Source organism: Cupressus sempervirens, chromosome 10 (assembly GCF_028749045.1).
Source record: "Cupressus sempervirens isolate cs-2001-9-10 chromosome 10, ASM2874904v1, whole genome shotgun sequence".
NCBI lineage: Eukaryota > Viridiplantae > Streptophyta > Pinopsida > Cupressales > Cupressaceae > Cupressus > Cupressus sempervirens.
The window spans coordinates 801,687,768-801,702,449 of NC_143127.1; the positions used below are offsets into that span (position 1 = coordinate 801,687,768).

The following is a 14,682-nucleotide window of genomic DNA, read 5'->3' on the forward strand; positions in this document are numbered from 1 at the left end:
CAGTGGTATCAGAGCTGCCCATTACACATTATCAATGCAATATTCATTCTATTTTTTCTGTTCATTCAATCTTTAACAACTTCATGATATCAGAGTAGGTCTGGGCTTGACTCCCTTATGGGAGGGCACAAAATTGCTGAATTTTTAATTAGAAGTTTCAAGGATTTTTGAAAGCTTCGAAGCTTTTTCTATGCTTGCCAGTTTTTTGGGGTAAAATACTTTTTGGCATTTTTTAGTTGTAGTCTAATTAGAAACCCATTAAGGGTTTTTTCTGCATGTCTTTAGTGCAATCATTGTCACAAGTTGGGTCACATGAAGAAAGATTACAGGAAACGGTTGACAACTGCACAATTTTCATAGGCTGGGTCTTAGTACAAGGCCCCAATTGCTTTTGTTTTCAGATTAGGGGTTTGCCTCCTAAACATTCTGATCAACTCATATTATGGGAGGGTTTTACTATTTTTTTCTCAAAAGTTATCTGGTGGGTTTTCATAATATTTTCCCTTGAAAAATATTCAGTTGGGTTTTACCATTTTCCCTTAAAAATGGAGTTCTGTATTCTTTGATCTGTATCTCAACTTCTGTGTGGTTTTGCTTGATTTTCCACCTCAAAAATCATGTTTGGATTTGGTCGATTTTTCTCCAAAAAAATTGTATCTAGTTTCTGTGCGTGAAGTTTGCATGGGATATTCCTTTAAGGATTTTGTTGTTTTTTCCAAAAAAATGATATTTTGTACTTCTTCAAATCTTGGTATTTTGGAGGGTTTGTAGCCATTCTCACTGTCTTTGTTTCTAGAGATGGACAATTCTATTATTCAAAATTAGATTGGATGATTATGATATGATTTCTGGTCAGCAGTTTTGCTGATTCTAGGAGGGTTAGTGGAAGAGTTTGTGGCAGGTTCACTCGCACACTAGCAAATCATTCTAAAGTAGGGGACCGCCTTCTCTTTTTTCGTTTTTGGCTACACTTGGTCATTACCAATCTGTAGATCCAGGGAGGATCTCAACAACAACTTTATGTTCTAAAGTATTTGTGACTACAAGACATGCATTGTCTTCTGTAGGGTAGTTGTTAAAATGAATATTAAGGGAGGGTATTAGATTATTTTTAGTATCTTCAGTTCTTTCTATTTTAGTCTATTCTTCTAGAACCTTAGTTAATGGTCATTTAGGCTTTTTAAAAGTTTTTCTCGTTAAGTCCATTCTTAGCCCACACTTTAATTAGTGTATGTAAACTCTATTTAAGAGTTCATTGTTAATCCAATATTCATTTTGTTTTCTCTGTTCATTCAGTCTTCAACAATTTCAAAACTTATGTTTGCTTTGACTTACTGAAAACAAGCTTATTTCTGTTTGTAGATCTTGTCGTTTTTGCTTATTTTATATTATGTGAATGGATGCATGATAACATTTTATACGGACTCAGATTTATTGATACAATATATTACTCAATAGACATTCAGTACAAAGATTACAAATCTGATCTGTGATAAAGTTTAGAATGTAAAATATTTTTTATGTTGAACTTCTAATTGGGGGAATGATGGCCATGGCATTGAGGAGAAAACATTTGCCCCATGTTGTGGCAAGACCTACTTAAATGTTTGATACAAATAAACATACAAATTCTGGCAATGTCACTCACCTCCATGGATCTGTCTGTGGCATACACTTCTGGCTGTCTAACAAATTTTGGTGCAGTTTTTAAGACATGAGCATGGAGAACATTAAGTACATCTAGTAACTAATGCTTCTAAGTGGATCCATAATTACTAATCCTTCTATTTGATGCTTCACAACCTTGTGTGTAATGGGCACCCTAGAAATGCCCAAAAACTGAACCAACTGCTGAAATAGATTTTTAATGCAAATTGAAGATTGAACCGAGGCTGAAATTATATTAGTTCTTAAAATGATAAAATCAAGTACAAAGCAATGTATTCCAAAGGCCAAACCCCAAAGGAATGACATCTAAAATGTTACAAGAGAGGATGAACGTCCTCTATTGCGAAGAAAGATATGTGACTCACACATCCAAGCTATTATCAAATGTCATTCACAATCATCCGATGCTCAACAATGACTCTCCCACCTCTATTTATACTTTTCCTACACCCTTCTAGAAGGAAATCAAATATTAATTAATTGCAAGTACTAGAAGCTTCCCCCTTCCAATAATTAATGCACTCTCTAGAAACTCCTCCCTTGCAATACAATAATTAATTGTGCTTTTAGAAAATTAAATTACTAGACGTTCCCCCTTTCCAATAATTAATACACTCTAGAAGCTTCTCCCTTGTAATACAATAATTAATTAAATTAGTTAAATATAAAGTCATATTTTAATTTTTAATTTATTTAATGACTTTATAAGAAATTAATTCAATTTCCTCTTATACTCCACTTAGCCTTTGGAGAACATGAAGGCTAAAAACTCCACTTAGTTGCTAAAAAGAAGGGGACATTACAGTTCTCCCTCCTTGAAATTGTTTGTCCTCAAGAAATTTAGCAACACAATGAACTCCAACCTCCACCCAAATCCCAATTGAAGTAGTTTGTGATATTCCGGTGGACATTAAACCAATTGCAAACTAGCATCATCAGGACCAACCACATGTCCTACAGCATAGCTCCCAAAACTTGTGCTGATGATGTATAAGTCAAAATGTCACCAGAAGGCAACTCTGTAGAAAATCTATGAAATCTCTTCTTCCTTGTATCCACCCATATAATATATATTGGACTGGAATGTTGATCATCACCAACATGCATTTAAATAGATGTAGCTATAGGTGAACCATATGCAGGCATGCTAATTGTATCAACAATAGGTGTAGCCGCATCAAAATATATGGACATAGGAACAACACTAATTGCTGCAACAGAAAACTGAACCGAATCTGTAGTTGATAAAAACTCATAATCAACATGTGCACCATCATTAGAACACACATCAACCACTGCATGCATACTGCTAAACTCCTCTTTGGATGGTTCAATTGACACAGAAGTGGCTGCTGATATGACAGTATCCTTGCATTCTTCTAATCCCACTATTGTTGCATCGCTATTCCCCGAAAAAGCCTCATATGTGGACTCCTGACTTTGCACACATGACTCAACACTAGATAGCGAGTCAATAATACTAGAGCATAAACCCACATCTACGGATTTCGTTGAAACACCCACATCACCAACATAATAGTTGGGTGGCTCTATACGTGTCTCGATCCGACCTAAGGAATCAACTACCTTCTGCACTGGAGCAACACCATGAGATCTCACATACAAATCTTCAACATTGATGCCCATCTGTCTAGCCATAAGCTGCAACATTATATCCATTTGCCTATTCTACTCCTGTTGCATATGTTGTCCTTCCTCTAATGTACCCAGTAATCGTTTAAACATCACATTCTGATTTGGATCGATATACATTTTGTCAAACACTTTGCCCTCTATCCGGCTATCACAAATTCCCTATAAGACCTCCACAGGATGGCAGGACTTATAGCTCTGATACCACTGTAATGGGCACCCTAGAAATGCCCAAAAAATTGAACCAACTGCTGAAATAGATTTTTTATGCAAACTGAAGATTGAACCAATGCTGAAATTATATTAGCTCTCAAAATGGTAAAATCAAGTACAAAGCAATGTATTCCAAAGGCCAAACCCCAAGGGAATGACGTCTAGAATGTTACAAGAGAGGATGAATGTCCTCTATTGCCAAGAAAGATATGTGACTCACACATCCAAGCTATTATCAAATGTCATTCACAATCATCCGATGCTCAACAATGACTCTCCCACCTTTATTTATACTTTTCCTACACCCTTCTAGAAGGAAATCAAATATTAATTAATTGCAAGTACTAGAAGCTTCCCCCTTCCAATAATTAATGCACTCTCTAGAAACTCCTCCCTTGCAATACAATAATTAATTGTGCTTCTAGAAAATTAAATTACTAGAGGTTTCCCCCTTTCCAATAATTAATACACTTTAGAAGCTTCTCCCTTGTAATATAATAATTAATTAAATTAATTAAATATAAAGTCACCTTTTAATTTTTAATTTATTTAATGACTTTATAATAAATTAATTTAACTGCTAAAGTGAGGACATTACAATCCACCCTCCTTGAAATTGCTTGTCCTCAAGCAATCCAGCAACATAATGAACTCCAATCTCCACCTGGATTCCAATTGAAGTAGTAGGTGACATCCCTGTGGACCTTAAACCAACTGCAAACCAGCATCATTAGGACCAACCACATGTCCTGCAGCCTAGCACCCAAAACTTGTGCTGATGATGTAGAAGTTAGAATGTCACCAGAAGGCAACTCCGTAGAAGATCTTTGAAATCTCTTCTTCCCTGTACCCACCCACATAATATATATTGGACTAGAATCCTGATCATCACCAACATGCATTGAAAAAGATGTAGCTATAGGCGAACCATATGCACTCATGCTAATTATATCAACAATAGGTGTATCCGCATTGAAATATATGAACATAGGAACAACACTAACTGGTGCAACAGAAAACTGAACCAAATCTTTAGTTGATGAAAACTCATAATCAACATGTGCGCCATTGTTAGAACACACATCAACCACTGCATGCATATCGCTAAACTCCTCATTGGATGGTTCAACTGACACAGAAGTGGTTGCTGATATGACAGTATCGTCGCATTTTCTTAATCCCACTATTGTTGCATCGCCATCCCCTGACAAAGCTTCATATGTGGACTCCTGACTTTGCACACATGACTCAACACCAAATTGTGAATCAATAATACTAGAGCATAAACCCACATCTATTGACTTTGTTGAAACACCCACATCATCAACATCATAGCCGGATGGCTCTATACGTGTCTCTATCCCACCTGAGGATTCAACTATCTCCTGTACTGGAGCAACATACAAATCTTCAATATTGATGCCCATTTGTCTAGCCATAAGCTGCAACATCATATCCATTTGCCTATTCTACTCTTGTTGCATACGCTGCCCCTCCTGTAATGTACCTAGTAATCGTCTGAGCGTTTTGTCAAACATTTTCCCCTCTATCCGGTTGTTCCAAATTCCCTATAAGACCTCCACAGGATGGCAGGACTTATAGCTCTGATACCACTGTAGTGGAATGGGCTCTGATACCACTGTAATGTAATGGGCTTTGGTACCACTGTAATGGGCCCTGATACCACTGTAATGGGCACCTACCGGTTATAACTTCGTGGAAGACTTTGCAAGAAAGCTTTGATAGCATTGTAATGTAATGGGCTCTAATACCACTGTAATGGGCTCTGATACCATTGTAATGGGCTGCTCTGATACCACTGTAATGGGTACCCTAGAAACGGCTCTGATACCACTGTAATGTAATTAGCTCTGATACCACTGTAATGGGCACCCTCGAAATGCCCAAGAATTAAACCAATTGCTCAAATAATAATAACCCTAGAAACAACTTTGATACCACTGTAACGGGCTCTGATACCACTATAATGGGCTCTGATACCCTAGAAATGCCCAAGAACTAACCAATTGTTGAGAGCGATTTAAATGTCTTTGCATAGGTTTCAATCCACACAACATGAGCAAGAAAGAATTTATGCAAATTGAAGACTAAACCACTACTGAAATAATACTAGTTCTCAAAATGATAACATCAAGTACAAAGCAATGTATTCCAAAGGCCAAACCCCAAGGGAATGACGTCTAGAATGTTACGAGAGAGGATGAACGTCCTCTATTGCCAAGAAAGATATGTGATTCACACATCCAAGCTCTTATGAAATGTCATTCACAAAAATCCCATACTCAACAATGACTCTCCCACCTCTATTTATACCTTTCCTACACCCTTTTAGAAGGAAACCAAATATTAATTAATTGCAAGTACTAGAAGCTTCCCCCTTCCAATAATTAATGCACTCTGTAAAAACTCCTCCCTTGCAATACAATAATTAATTGTGCTTCTAGAAAATTAAATTACTAGAGGCTTCCCCCTTTCCAATAATTAATACACACTCTAGAAGCTTCTCCCTTGTAATACAATAATTAATTAAATTAATTAAATATAAAGTAACCTTTTAATTTTTAATTTATTTATTGACTTTATAAGAAATTAATTTAACTGCTAAAGTGGGGACATTACATTGTGCCTTTACAGATCTCTATTTTATGGTTGTGATACTATTTTGAACTAGGTAGAGAATACCTTATAGATGAATTAACAAGCTTATTGTTCAATTTTATGCTATTTGTATCTAACAATTACCAAAAGGTTTACTTGAACTATATCTATGATAGGGATGTTATACAATGTAACATGCTAAAATTTCCCACTCCTAGATAATCAATTAATTATAAATGAAATAAACAAGATCTTTCATATTCACATATAATAGTTTAATAACTCTCTACGCATTCAAATAAAAGGGATCAACGGATATAAAAGAATAATTAAATCCTAGTACAATGAAAGAGAGTAACTGATTTAACAATATTAACCTACTAACATATCTTCAACTGAAAATGAAACACATAAAGTAAAGTACCCGTTTAAAGATGATAACTTGAATGTGGAACATATCCTTGTCTTGTGTAAGTCTTGGCATCTAGTAGAGAGGAGAAGCATTGATAAGTAGGAGATATTTTCCACAAGTCAAATTGTGATATTACTATGAAGATTTAACTGTGTAGTTTTTGAGTCAAACTCATTGATCCGTATGTCATGAGTAGCGATTCACACATGAATCCATCTCTCATGAGAATAAATGGAACACTTAGCACTCATTGGATCTAGGTGATGCTCACAGAGTGAAGCATCGGGACTTCCTGGGAGGTCACCCATCCTAGTACTACTCTAGCGCGAGCGTGCTTAACTATGGAGCAAACCCACTCTAGGGCCTAACCTACCAACTGTGGACTCTTAAGTATCCCCACACAATCTCAACTGAGAGGCCCTCCCTACTCGGGATTAGGCATGGGACACCCCTATCCTACCACTGAGAATCCTGATGTTAGAGTGTCGATTAGGCAGCCAACTAGGCTATGGAGTCCTTCCCATCAACCCATCTATCCAATTGCTAGCAACCCTGACCTCTAGTGGTCACAGAAAAAAGCATGCCACTAAACCTACCTTGGCTAGGGATTTAAATGGACACTAAGTGCCCGAGCACCCACTGCTTGACTTGACAACAAGATTAGTACCTCTTGATTATCATGAGCTGACTCAGTTTACAATACTTGTTAAGCTTATTAATTGTTTATCATGAATTCTGATTTCTTCCTTTTCTCTTGCACGTAGAACTCATTGTTCATTTACTATCAGCCCATAGTCTTCATCTCGACCTTGATGGTCATGCTGACGAATGTTAGTATGGCTGTCTATATCTTTGAACAATCATGGTTCATCTTAGTCAATCACTTGCTGCCCATCCTGGGCTTATGACATATATTTACATAATGAGTGTATGTTAATTATTAATAGTTCCCCTAACACATTGAGAGTGCTTCCTCTTATCTCATAGGCATATTGAGGATGCCCTTGTATAAGTATTGCACGGAGATAGATATCCTTCCAATTGTGATTTTTTTTTTTAAAGAGCAATCAAAACAGTATATAATAATTAAATATGATCCTTAAGCAGGCTTTATGCCACAATCTTATGCAAACAAGGCATTCATTTTAGAGCTGACCATTTGGCTCTATATAATACGTAACATTATTTCTTTTTCAATTTCAAACTAGAACTTTTAGAGCCCTTTAAATATAATAAAATGATAAGAAAACCTATGTAATGTCCCCATCTTTTTAGCAACCCAGTGGAGTTCTTAGCCTTTACGTCCTCCAAAGGCTAACTGGAGAAATAAGAAATTGATTAAATTAATTTCTTATAAAGTCATTAAATAAATTAAAATTAAAAGGTGACTTTAGATTTAATTAATTTATTTTTCTAGAAGCACAATTAATTATTGTGTTGCAAGGAGAAGCTTCTAGACAGTGCATTAATTTTGGAAAGGGGGATACCTATAGTAATTTAATTTTCTAGAAGCACAATTAATTATTGTATTGCAAGGGAGGAGTTTTTAGAGAGTGCATTAATTATTGGAAGGGGGAAGCTTCTAGTAAATGAAATTAATTAATATTTTATTTCCTTCTAGAAGGGTGAAGGAAAAGTATAAATAGAGGTGAGAGCTTCATTGTTTAGCATCCGATTATTGTGAATGACATTTGATAAGAACTTGGATGTGTGAGTTATAGATCTATTCTTGGCATTAGAGGGCATCTATCCTCTGTTGTGACATTCTAGACGTCATTCCCTTGGGATTTGGCCTTTGGAATTCATTGCTATCAACTCATTAACAGGCAGCTCGGACGCATTTCCAGCTACAGGCAGATTGGGTGTAATTAGTGAGTTGAAGAGTTTGTTATGTATTTGATTTTATGATGTTGGAGTAATTAGTGAGTTTTCTATGCATTTAATTTTATTAGTTTGAGAACTAATATTATTTCAGCAGTAGTTCAATCTTTAGTTTGCATAAATTCCTTCTTGTTCATGTTATATAGTTTCAAAATCTATGCAAAAACATTAGAATCTTTATCAGCAGTTGGTTCAGTTCTTGGGCATTTCTAGGGTGCCCATTACAGTGGTATCAGAGCTTGCTTGCAAAGTGTTTGATGAAATGTCAAACAACTGAAGTATAAAAGATTTTGGTGTTTGAAGAAGTTATAACCTATTGGGGTTATTACAACCTAGAAAGAAATGCATGACTTGACAGAGGCATTATCGCCCTCAAGTGTAATGAAAACTGGATTGCTTGATGTGACTCCTTGCCTGTAGCTTCTAGCAACATGGATACAATGATTTGCTGTTGAGGACTATGCTAAATATTTATGAATCAAAAGTGCAATCCCATGGCACCATAGGTGCAATCCTAGAAGAGCTGATGAGGTGCAAATATTAAGAACAATATGAGCATGACACATGATGTGTTAGTTGTAGCAAAGTATGAAATGCTATAGCAAATATATGCACGACATTGAATGCACAGATTCACAACAGAGTAGTATGATTGTTATCACATATATGGAATTCACAAAAGCTAGCATATGCAGACACTTCTGCTGATTAACATGAATCACATAAGAGAAAAATCATTTTTGCTTGCTCTCACAAGCATGTTCGATTACAAGCAAGATGAGGAAGGTGGCAACGTTAAGAGTTACATTCAAGAGCCTCTAAATAGGCCAATAGCACACGTGGCTATTTCCAATGAAGAAAAGAAATATTACTTAGGCCATTCGAAAAACAAAGAGGGTTGATGACATGAAATATAATTAAACATAGCCAAAGGTTGGAAAATAATAATTCCACTTACAAGGTGTAAATATAAGGATACCACCCTATATCTATCTATACTTGTATATGCATGTGCCGAGGTATATGTATAATTCTAAGCATATGTATCTTGAGTATACGTCTTATTTTAACTGGGCAAATACACTCATGTATGTCTCATTTGAATTACGATATATACATATATGTAGATAAATACATGTGCAAGTATATGTGCAAGTATATATAGGTACAATGGTATCGTTATGTTCAGACATGTCAATTATCATAGGAAGCTCATAAGTTCATATATATATATAAAGGTAACAATCTTTTTTCATTTAATTATTTTATCATCTTATTAAATATATAGACCAACTTAGCTCATGGTAATCACTTGGTATCCCCTTGCCGCCTAGTCCGGTTTGCCCCTTGACCAAGGTGGTTTAGGACCCATTCTTGTTAGCTCAATCATAGGTGATGCTTCATGTCCTTTCCTTTTCTGGCAATGCTCCCCCCCAATTCATCGCACTCCTGCAAGAAGAAATTTTACCATGGTAATAACATATTTCTCATCATTTAATCAAATCAAATTTAGTATAACTAGCAATCGCACCTTAGTGTGCAATAGGTATGCCGTATTTTGCTGTAATATTTTTTGCGTAACTAACACAAACGAGACATTTTATTTGAAATCACAAGCTTAAATTCTAAAAAGCTAAGATATGTACACTTCATTCAGAACAATTAAATAGGTCCCACAAATAATACATAATAGTCCCACATTAAGTTTTAGCCAAATTTTGTTTTTCATGAAGGTACAGGGGTCAGCAAAGGTTGTTCCAAGAAGTGTGACACAAGATTCGCAACAACAAGATCTGCCATTGCCTTCCTCGTTTCCCATGTTGCATTTCCTATATGTGGCACCAAAACCACATTTTCTAAGCTATACAGTTCTTCTGGTACATGAGGTTCATTCTCAAAAACATCTAGATCAGCACCATGAATCCGACCTTCCATTAGAGCCTTCACCAATTCCTTCTCATCTACAAGGACACCCCGACCTATATTCACAAGTGTGCCTTTCGTTCCCAATGCATCAAGAACAGACTTGTTGATGATGTGTTGAGTATCTTTTGTTAAGGAGCATGCCAAAACAAGAACATCATTGCTAGCTGCAAGGTCTAAAACATTCGAATGGTATATGAAAGATACATCAGGCCTTTTAGACCTTGAGTAGTAGGCAATATTGCAGCCAAAAGCTTCTGCCCTCTCAGCTATGGCTAAACCAATATGTCCAAGCCCAACTATTCCAACACGTTTTCCACTTAGCTGCATAAACAGTATTAGGAAATAAGTATAACAATAATCTAGAATTTTGAAGGTGGTTTATGTTCCAAATGAGAACATTAGAAAGTAAAATGATATCAGATTTTTCTGAGAACTTTTGTAATCTGTGACATCGATAGAACAGTTCATCTTCATTTTGTAATCTCTTTCAATAAAGTAATTTCTCTCCCTCCTCCTACAGAATTACAGTCTACAGTATTTGAAAGATTGTATATTTATGCCGAATTCCTAGCCCTTTACACACAAAGAACTTATTTTATATTTATGATGATTCAGAATCTACAATTTTTGAAAGACTATATATATGTCGAACATTGTGATTTAACAGTTGATTCATATAATTTCAACAACCCCTTTCTGCATTTTACTGAACCCTACTGAAAAGGGGAGAAAAAGGGCAAACAACAAATTGTAATGCAGTGAAACCCTTACCTTGGTCATTAACTTGTAATCTCCCTTTTCAGGCCAAAATTGACGGCGAACAAACCGATCAGCAGCCGAGATGTGGCGGAGAGAGTCGATCATGAGAGCCATGGCTAGATCTGCGACATCATCAGTCAAGACATTGGGAGTGTTGGCCACCGCAATATTTTGGTCCCTGCACTTTTCTAAATCGACATTGTTGAATCCAACGCTGTTGGTGACCACAATCTCCAACCGGGGAAGCGAATCGATGAGCTCTCCATTCATGCCGGCCTTTGTATTGCACACCGCACCTCGGATCGAACGTGAATGTTCTGCGAGAAAAGACTCGAGATTTTGAACTTCCCAGAGCTTGAATGTTGTAAATTTGCGGTCCAGAGATTCGATTATGTATGGAACGAAAGGGTATGTGAGTAGAATTCCCACCTGCTTCAGTCCTCCTTCCCCCATTTCTTTTTTGCTGGGTTTGCTCGAGCTTCTTTTTTGGTACAACAATAGTGGACTTTCCTCTTCGGTGAACAGTGAAAAACCAAAAAGATCTACGGTTCAAAGCATCTCAATGGCAGTCATTTGCTCTCCATCGCTGTCAACCGTTGGATGTCAAACTGAGCCTCTCAACTTCATAGAGGAAACGCCTACGGCGTAACAAGTGGTCATATTAGCTATCCCTTTCCAATTTATATGACATCATAACGATTAACTAATATTCCAAATCCCATGAATTTATAATGAATAACCAACACCTCCATTTCACACGAACCATAGCGATTAACTAACTTAACCAAATCAAGTTACTACACATGAAGTTCACAATGGCTATAAAGAGCATTTTATTTTTAAGCAAAAAAAATAGGGATGTAACATGCATCAACATCCTACGATAAATTTGTGTGACATTGACATTTAATTTTGGGTATGAAAATAATTACTATATGATATTATGATTACTATTGAAAAACTACTTAGATACTTTTCCACACACTTTTTTTCTTTAGAATTTTGTTTTAAATCTTAAGATACTTCCGGAAGACGAATAATTGTTAGAGCAGCAGCTGTAAACATGTTAAAATCCATCACATTAAGGTTCTCTGTCAATCAACATTCAATATGTGCATTTCATTTATAGTTTTAGTAGTTTTTTCACAAAACTTCAACAGCTTGATTAAAATATAAGTTGGCTGTATATCAGAGTGCATACTTCAACTATTTTTATTCAGCCTGAGGGTTGCATTGTTGTCATTTGGACTTTATTGTGAGATTGCTACTAATTTGACATTTATTGTTTTATCTTAGAAATTGGAAAAGCTTCAGGATGGACAGCAAATTGAGAAACCTTTTGAGCGCAAGGCAATGAAGTTCAGGTTCCCAGAACGAGAACGGAGTGGGAAAACTGTAGTCATGATAAAAAATTTGGGATTTGAGTATGATGGTAAAGTGAGTGTTTATTCTTCTCGGTAAATGTATTTGTTTTTTTAAAACACAGCTTTTTGAAGTTCTTTTGCTTTTGTATTCTTTCTCATCCATGTAATTGAACATATGCACTTAGGTCCTATTTAAGAAAGCGAACCTTTTAGTTGAAAGAGGTGAAAAAATGGCTATCATTGGCCCAAATGGATGTGGGAAGAGTACATTATTGAGGATCATCATGGGTTACGAAAAGCCTACTCGTGGGCAAGTTGGTCTTGGGGAGCATAATGTTTTCCCAAATTATTTTGAGCAAAATCAGGTAATATTGCTGCTTTGTCCTTTGCCATTCAAATTCGTTTAGGATATCCATTTATTTCATTTTTATTGTTCCTTTAAAAGAAATGAATGGTAGTGTCTAATGCTCTTTTTTCATATAATGGGACTTATTTTGTTGTTGACTCCCTAATCCTTTCTCCATCCTTTATATCTGCAGCTGTTCTTTGATTAAAGACCAATTAATTACTTGCAACTGTTAACTCATTAGAGCGCATTAGAATCAAAATGTTCATTATATTATTATTTAATAATTTATTGAAAAATATTATTGGCTGGCATGATCATATCTGAGTATATTGACCTATTTTTGGTCAAGTAAAATGAATATAGATTTATAAATGTAATAACGTTGGCTTCAAAGCTATGTTAGGGTCCAAGGGGTTGAGTTCAGTTGGCTGAAATGTTGGGTTTTCATTGTGGAGAACCAAGTTCGGTTCTGCATAGTGACATCTAAATTGGAATTCTAAATTGGGACTCTTGGTCTTCCATAGTTGGCTTCTAATACGGAGGTGTTTGCTAAATAAAAATAAATTTTTTATTAGTGACTCTTCATCTTCCATAGGTGATGCTTGTAAGGAGCTTTTATTGGTCTCATGTTGATGCTCAAATGAGCAAGATATCTGTAATCGATATACAAATTAAAAAGCATTAAATTAGGATCTGGATATTTTCCCATTGAATGTCATGGATCATGGAGTTAATTCTTGCTGCTTTTAATTTTTAAATGAATACATTGCACATGTGGCAGGGCAACTCTTCTTGCTATCATCTTAGTTCTTTTGAATGCCCCTTACTGGTTGCATTCAAACAAGGAATGTACAGACTGGGATTATAAATTCATGAATGAATTTCTTGAGGTTACAAAATTGTAGTGAACCATATAAACAGACACCAATTGATCCAAATGTGAAAGTGCTATCAAAATGCTTCCTGAGCCATGTGCCACTCCTGTCATGCCAAGGAAGTCTGTGTCTAGCTCTCCTAAGGTTGCCTTCCATGGTTTTATTTAGAGCTAAACAAGATTCTGTACCAATTCTCAAACAGAGTTCCTCTTCCATGAGAATAGGATACTGGGGACAAGAAATTATGTGAGAACTAACAGTTATTCTGTTTTCAAATTTATTTGAAATAACATTTCTCACTTGCTTTATATCATGCTTTCCAGAATATTCATGCTTTTTACTAAAGTGGGATGTGCATGAGCAACCACGAGCTTTGAAAAGACTCATCAGGACGGGAAATGATGCAAACATAAAATATTTGTAAACATGATTGGAAAATAGTACCCCCTACACTTTGTTGCATTTATCATATGAATAGTATCAGATATAAAATAAATTATAATCTATCACAGGCCTATAGAAAAAGGCAATGACAGGAAAAATGGCTTATAAGATTTCAACGTACTGAAGAAATGTTTGACAAGTGATGGATTTCTTTCACAGAATGATGTTTTACGGGTGCAGGTTGACTCAATTTAGTGGCAAACTATCTCAGTCATTATTGGCTTAGTCAAGGCAGTCAATGTAGACGGATTGGGGATGGCAGTTGGCTGATTAGTCTGTTGCACTCTTGTCAGCTAGGTCTCTTGCCTAGTTTTTCATAATAAGGCATGGTTCTCTGGGTCCATTTTTCTGCTTCTGTTTTGTACCTTAAGACTGCTGCAAGCTGCACCCTTTGAACACGATGTTGTGGAGTTGATTTATTTGTGTTAGGTGTTTAACTTGATTTGAAGTCAGCTATAAGATTCATTTTCTGCATTTTTGAACTTAAGTATGACAAGGACCTTTGCAATGCCAATGACA

The 14,682-nt window shown here is 35.9% G+C and overlaps 1 protein-coding gene and 1 pseudogene across 3 annotated transcripts in view; one reads left to right on the top strand and one right to left on the bottom strand.

Moving 5' to 3' along the window:
* LOC149536351 (ABC transporter F family member 5-like) overlaps window positions 1-14,682 on the top strand; it is a 108,952-nt gene that overhangs the window by 21,896 nt on the left and 72,374 nt on the right. For both annotated transcript variants that reach the window (XM_089802980.1, XM_089802981.1), the window contains exons 3-4: window positions 12,428-12,568; window positions 12,681-12,860. In XM_089802980.1, the coding sequence (XP_089659106.1) occupies window positions 12,428-12,568; window positions 12,681-12,860 (321 nt within the window). The remainder of the gene's footprint in view (window positions 1-12,427; window positions 12,569-12,680; window positions 12,861-14,682) is intronic.
* The window catches only part of LOC149536352 (hydroxyphenylpyruvate reductase pseudogene), a 75,154-nt pseudogene continuing 70,643 nt past the window's right edge, over window positions 10,172-14,682 (bottom strand). The window contains exons 2-3 of the transcript XR_016356773.1: window positions 11,144-11,769; window positions 10,172-10,693 (exon numbers count right to left, since the gene is read on the bottom strand). The product of XR_016356773.1 is annotated as a hydroxyphenylpyruvate reductase pseudogene (transcript). The remainder of the gene's footprint in view (window positions 10,694-11,143; window positions 11,770-14,682) is intronic.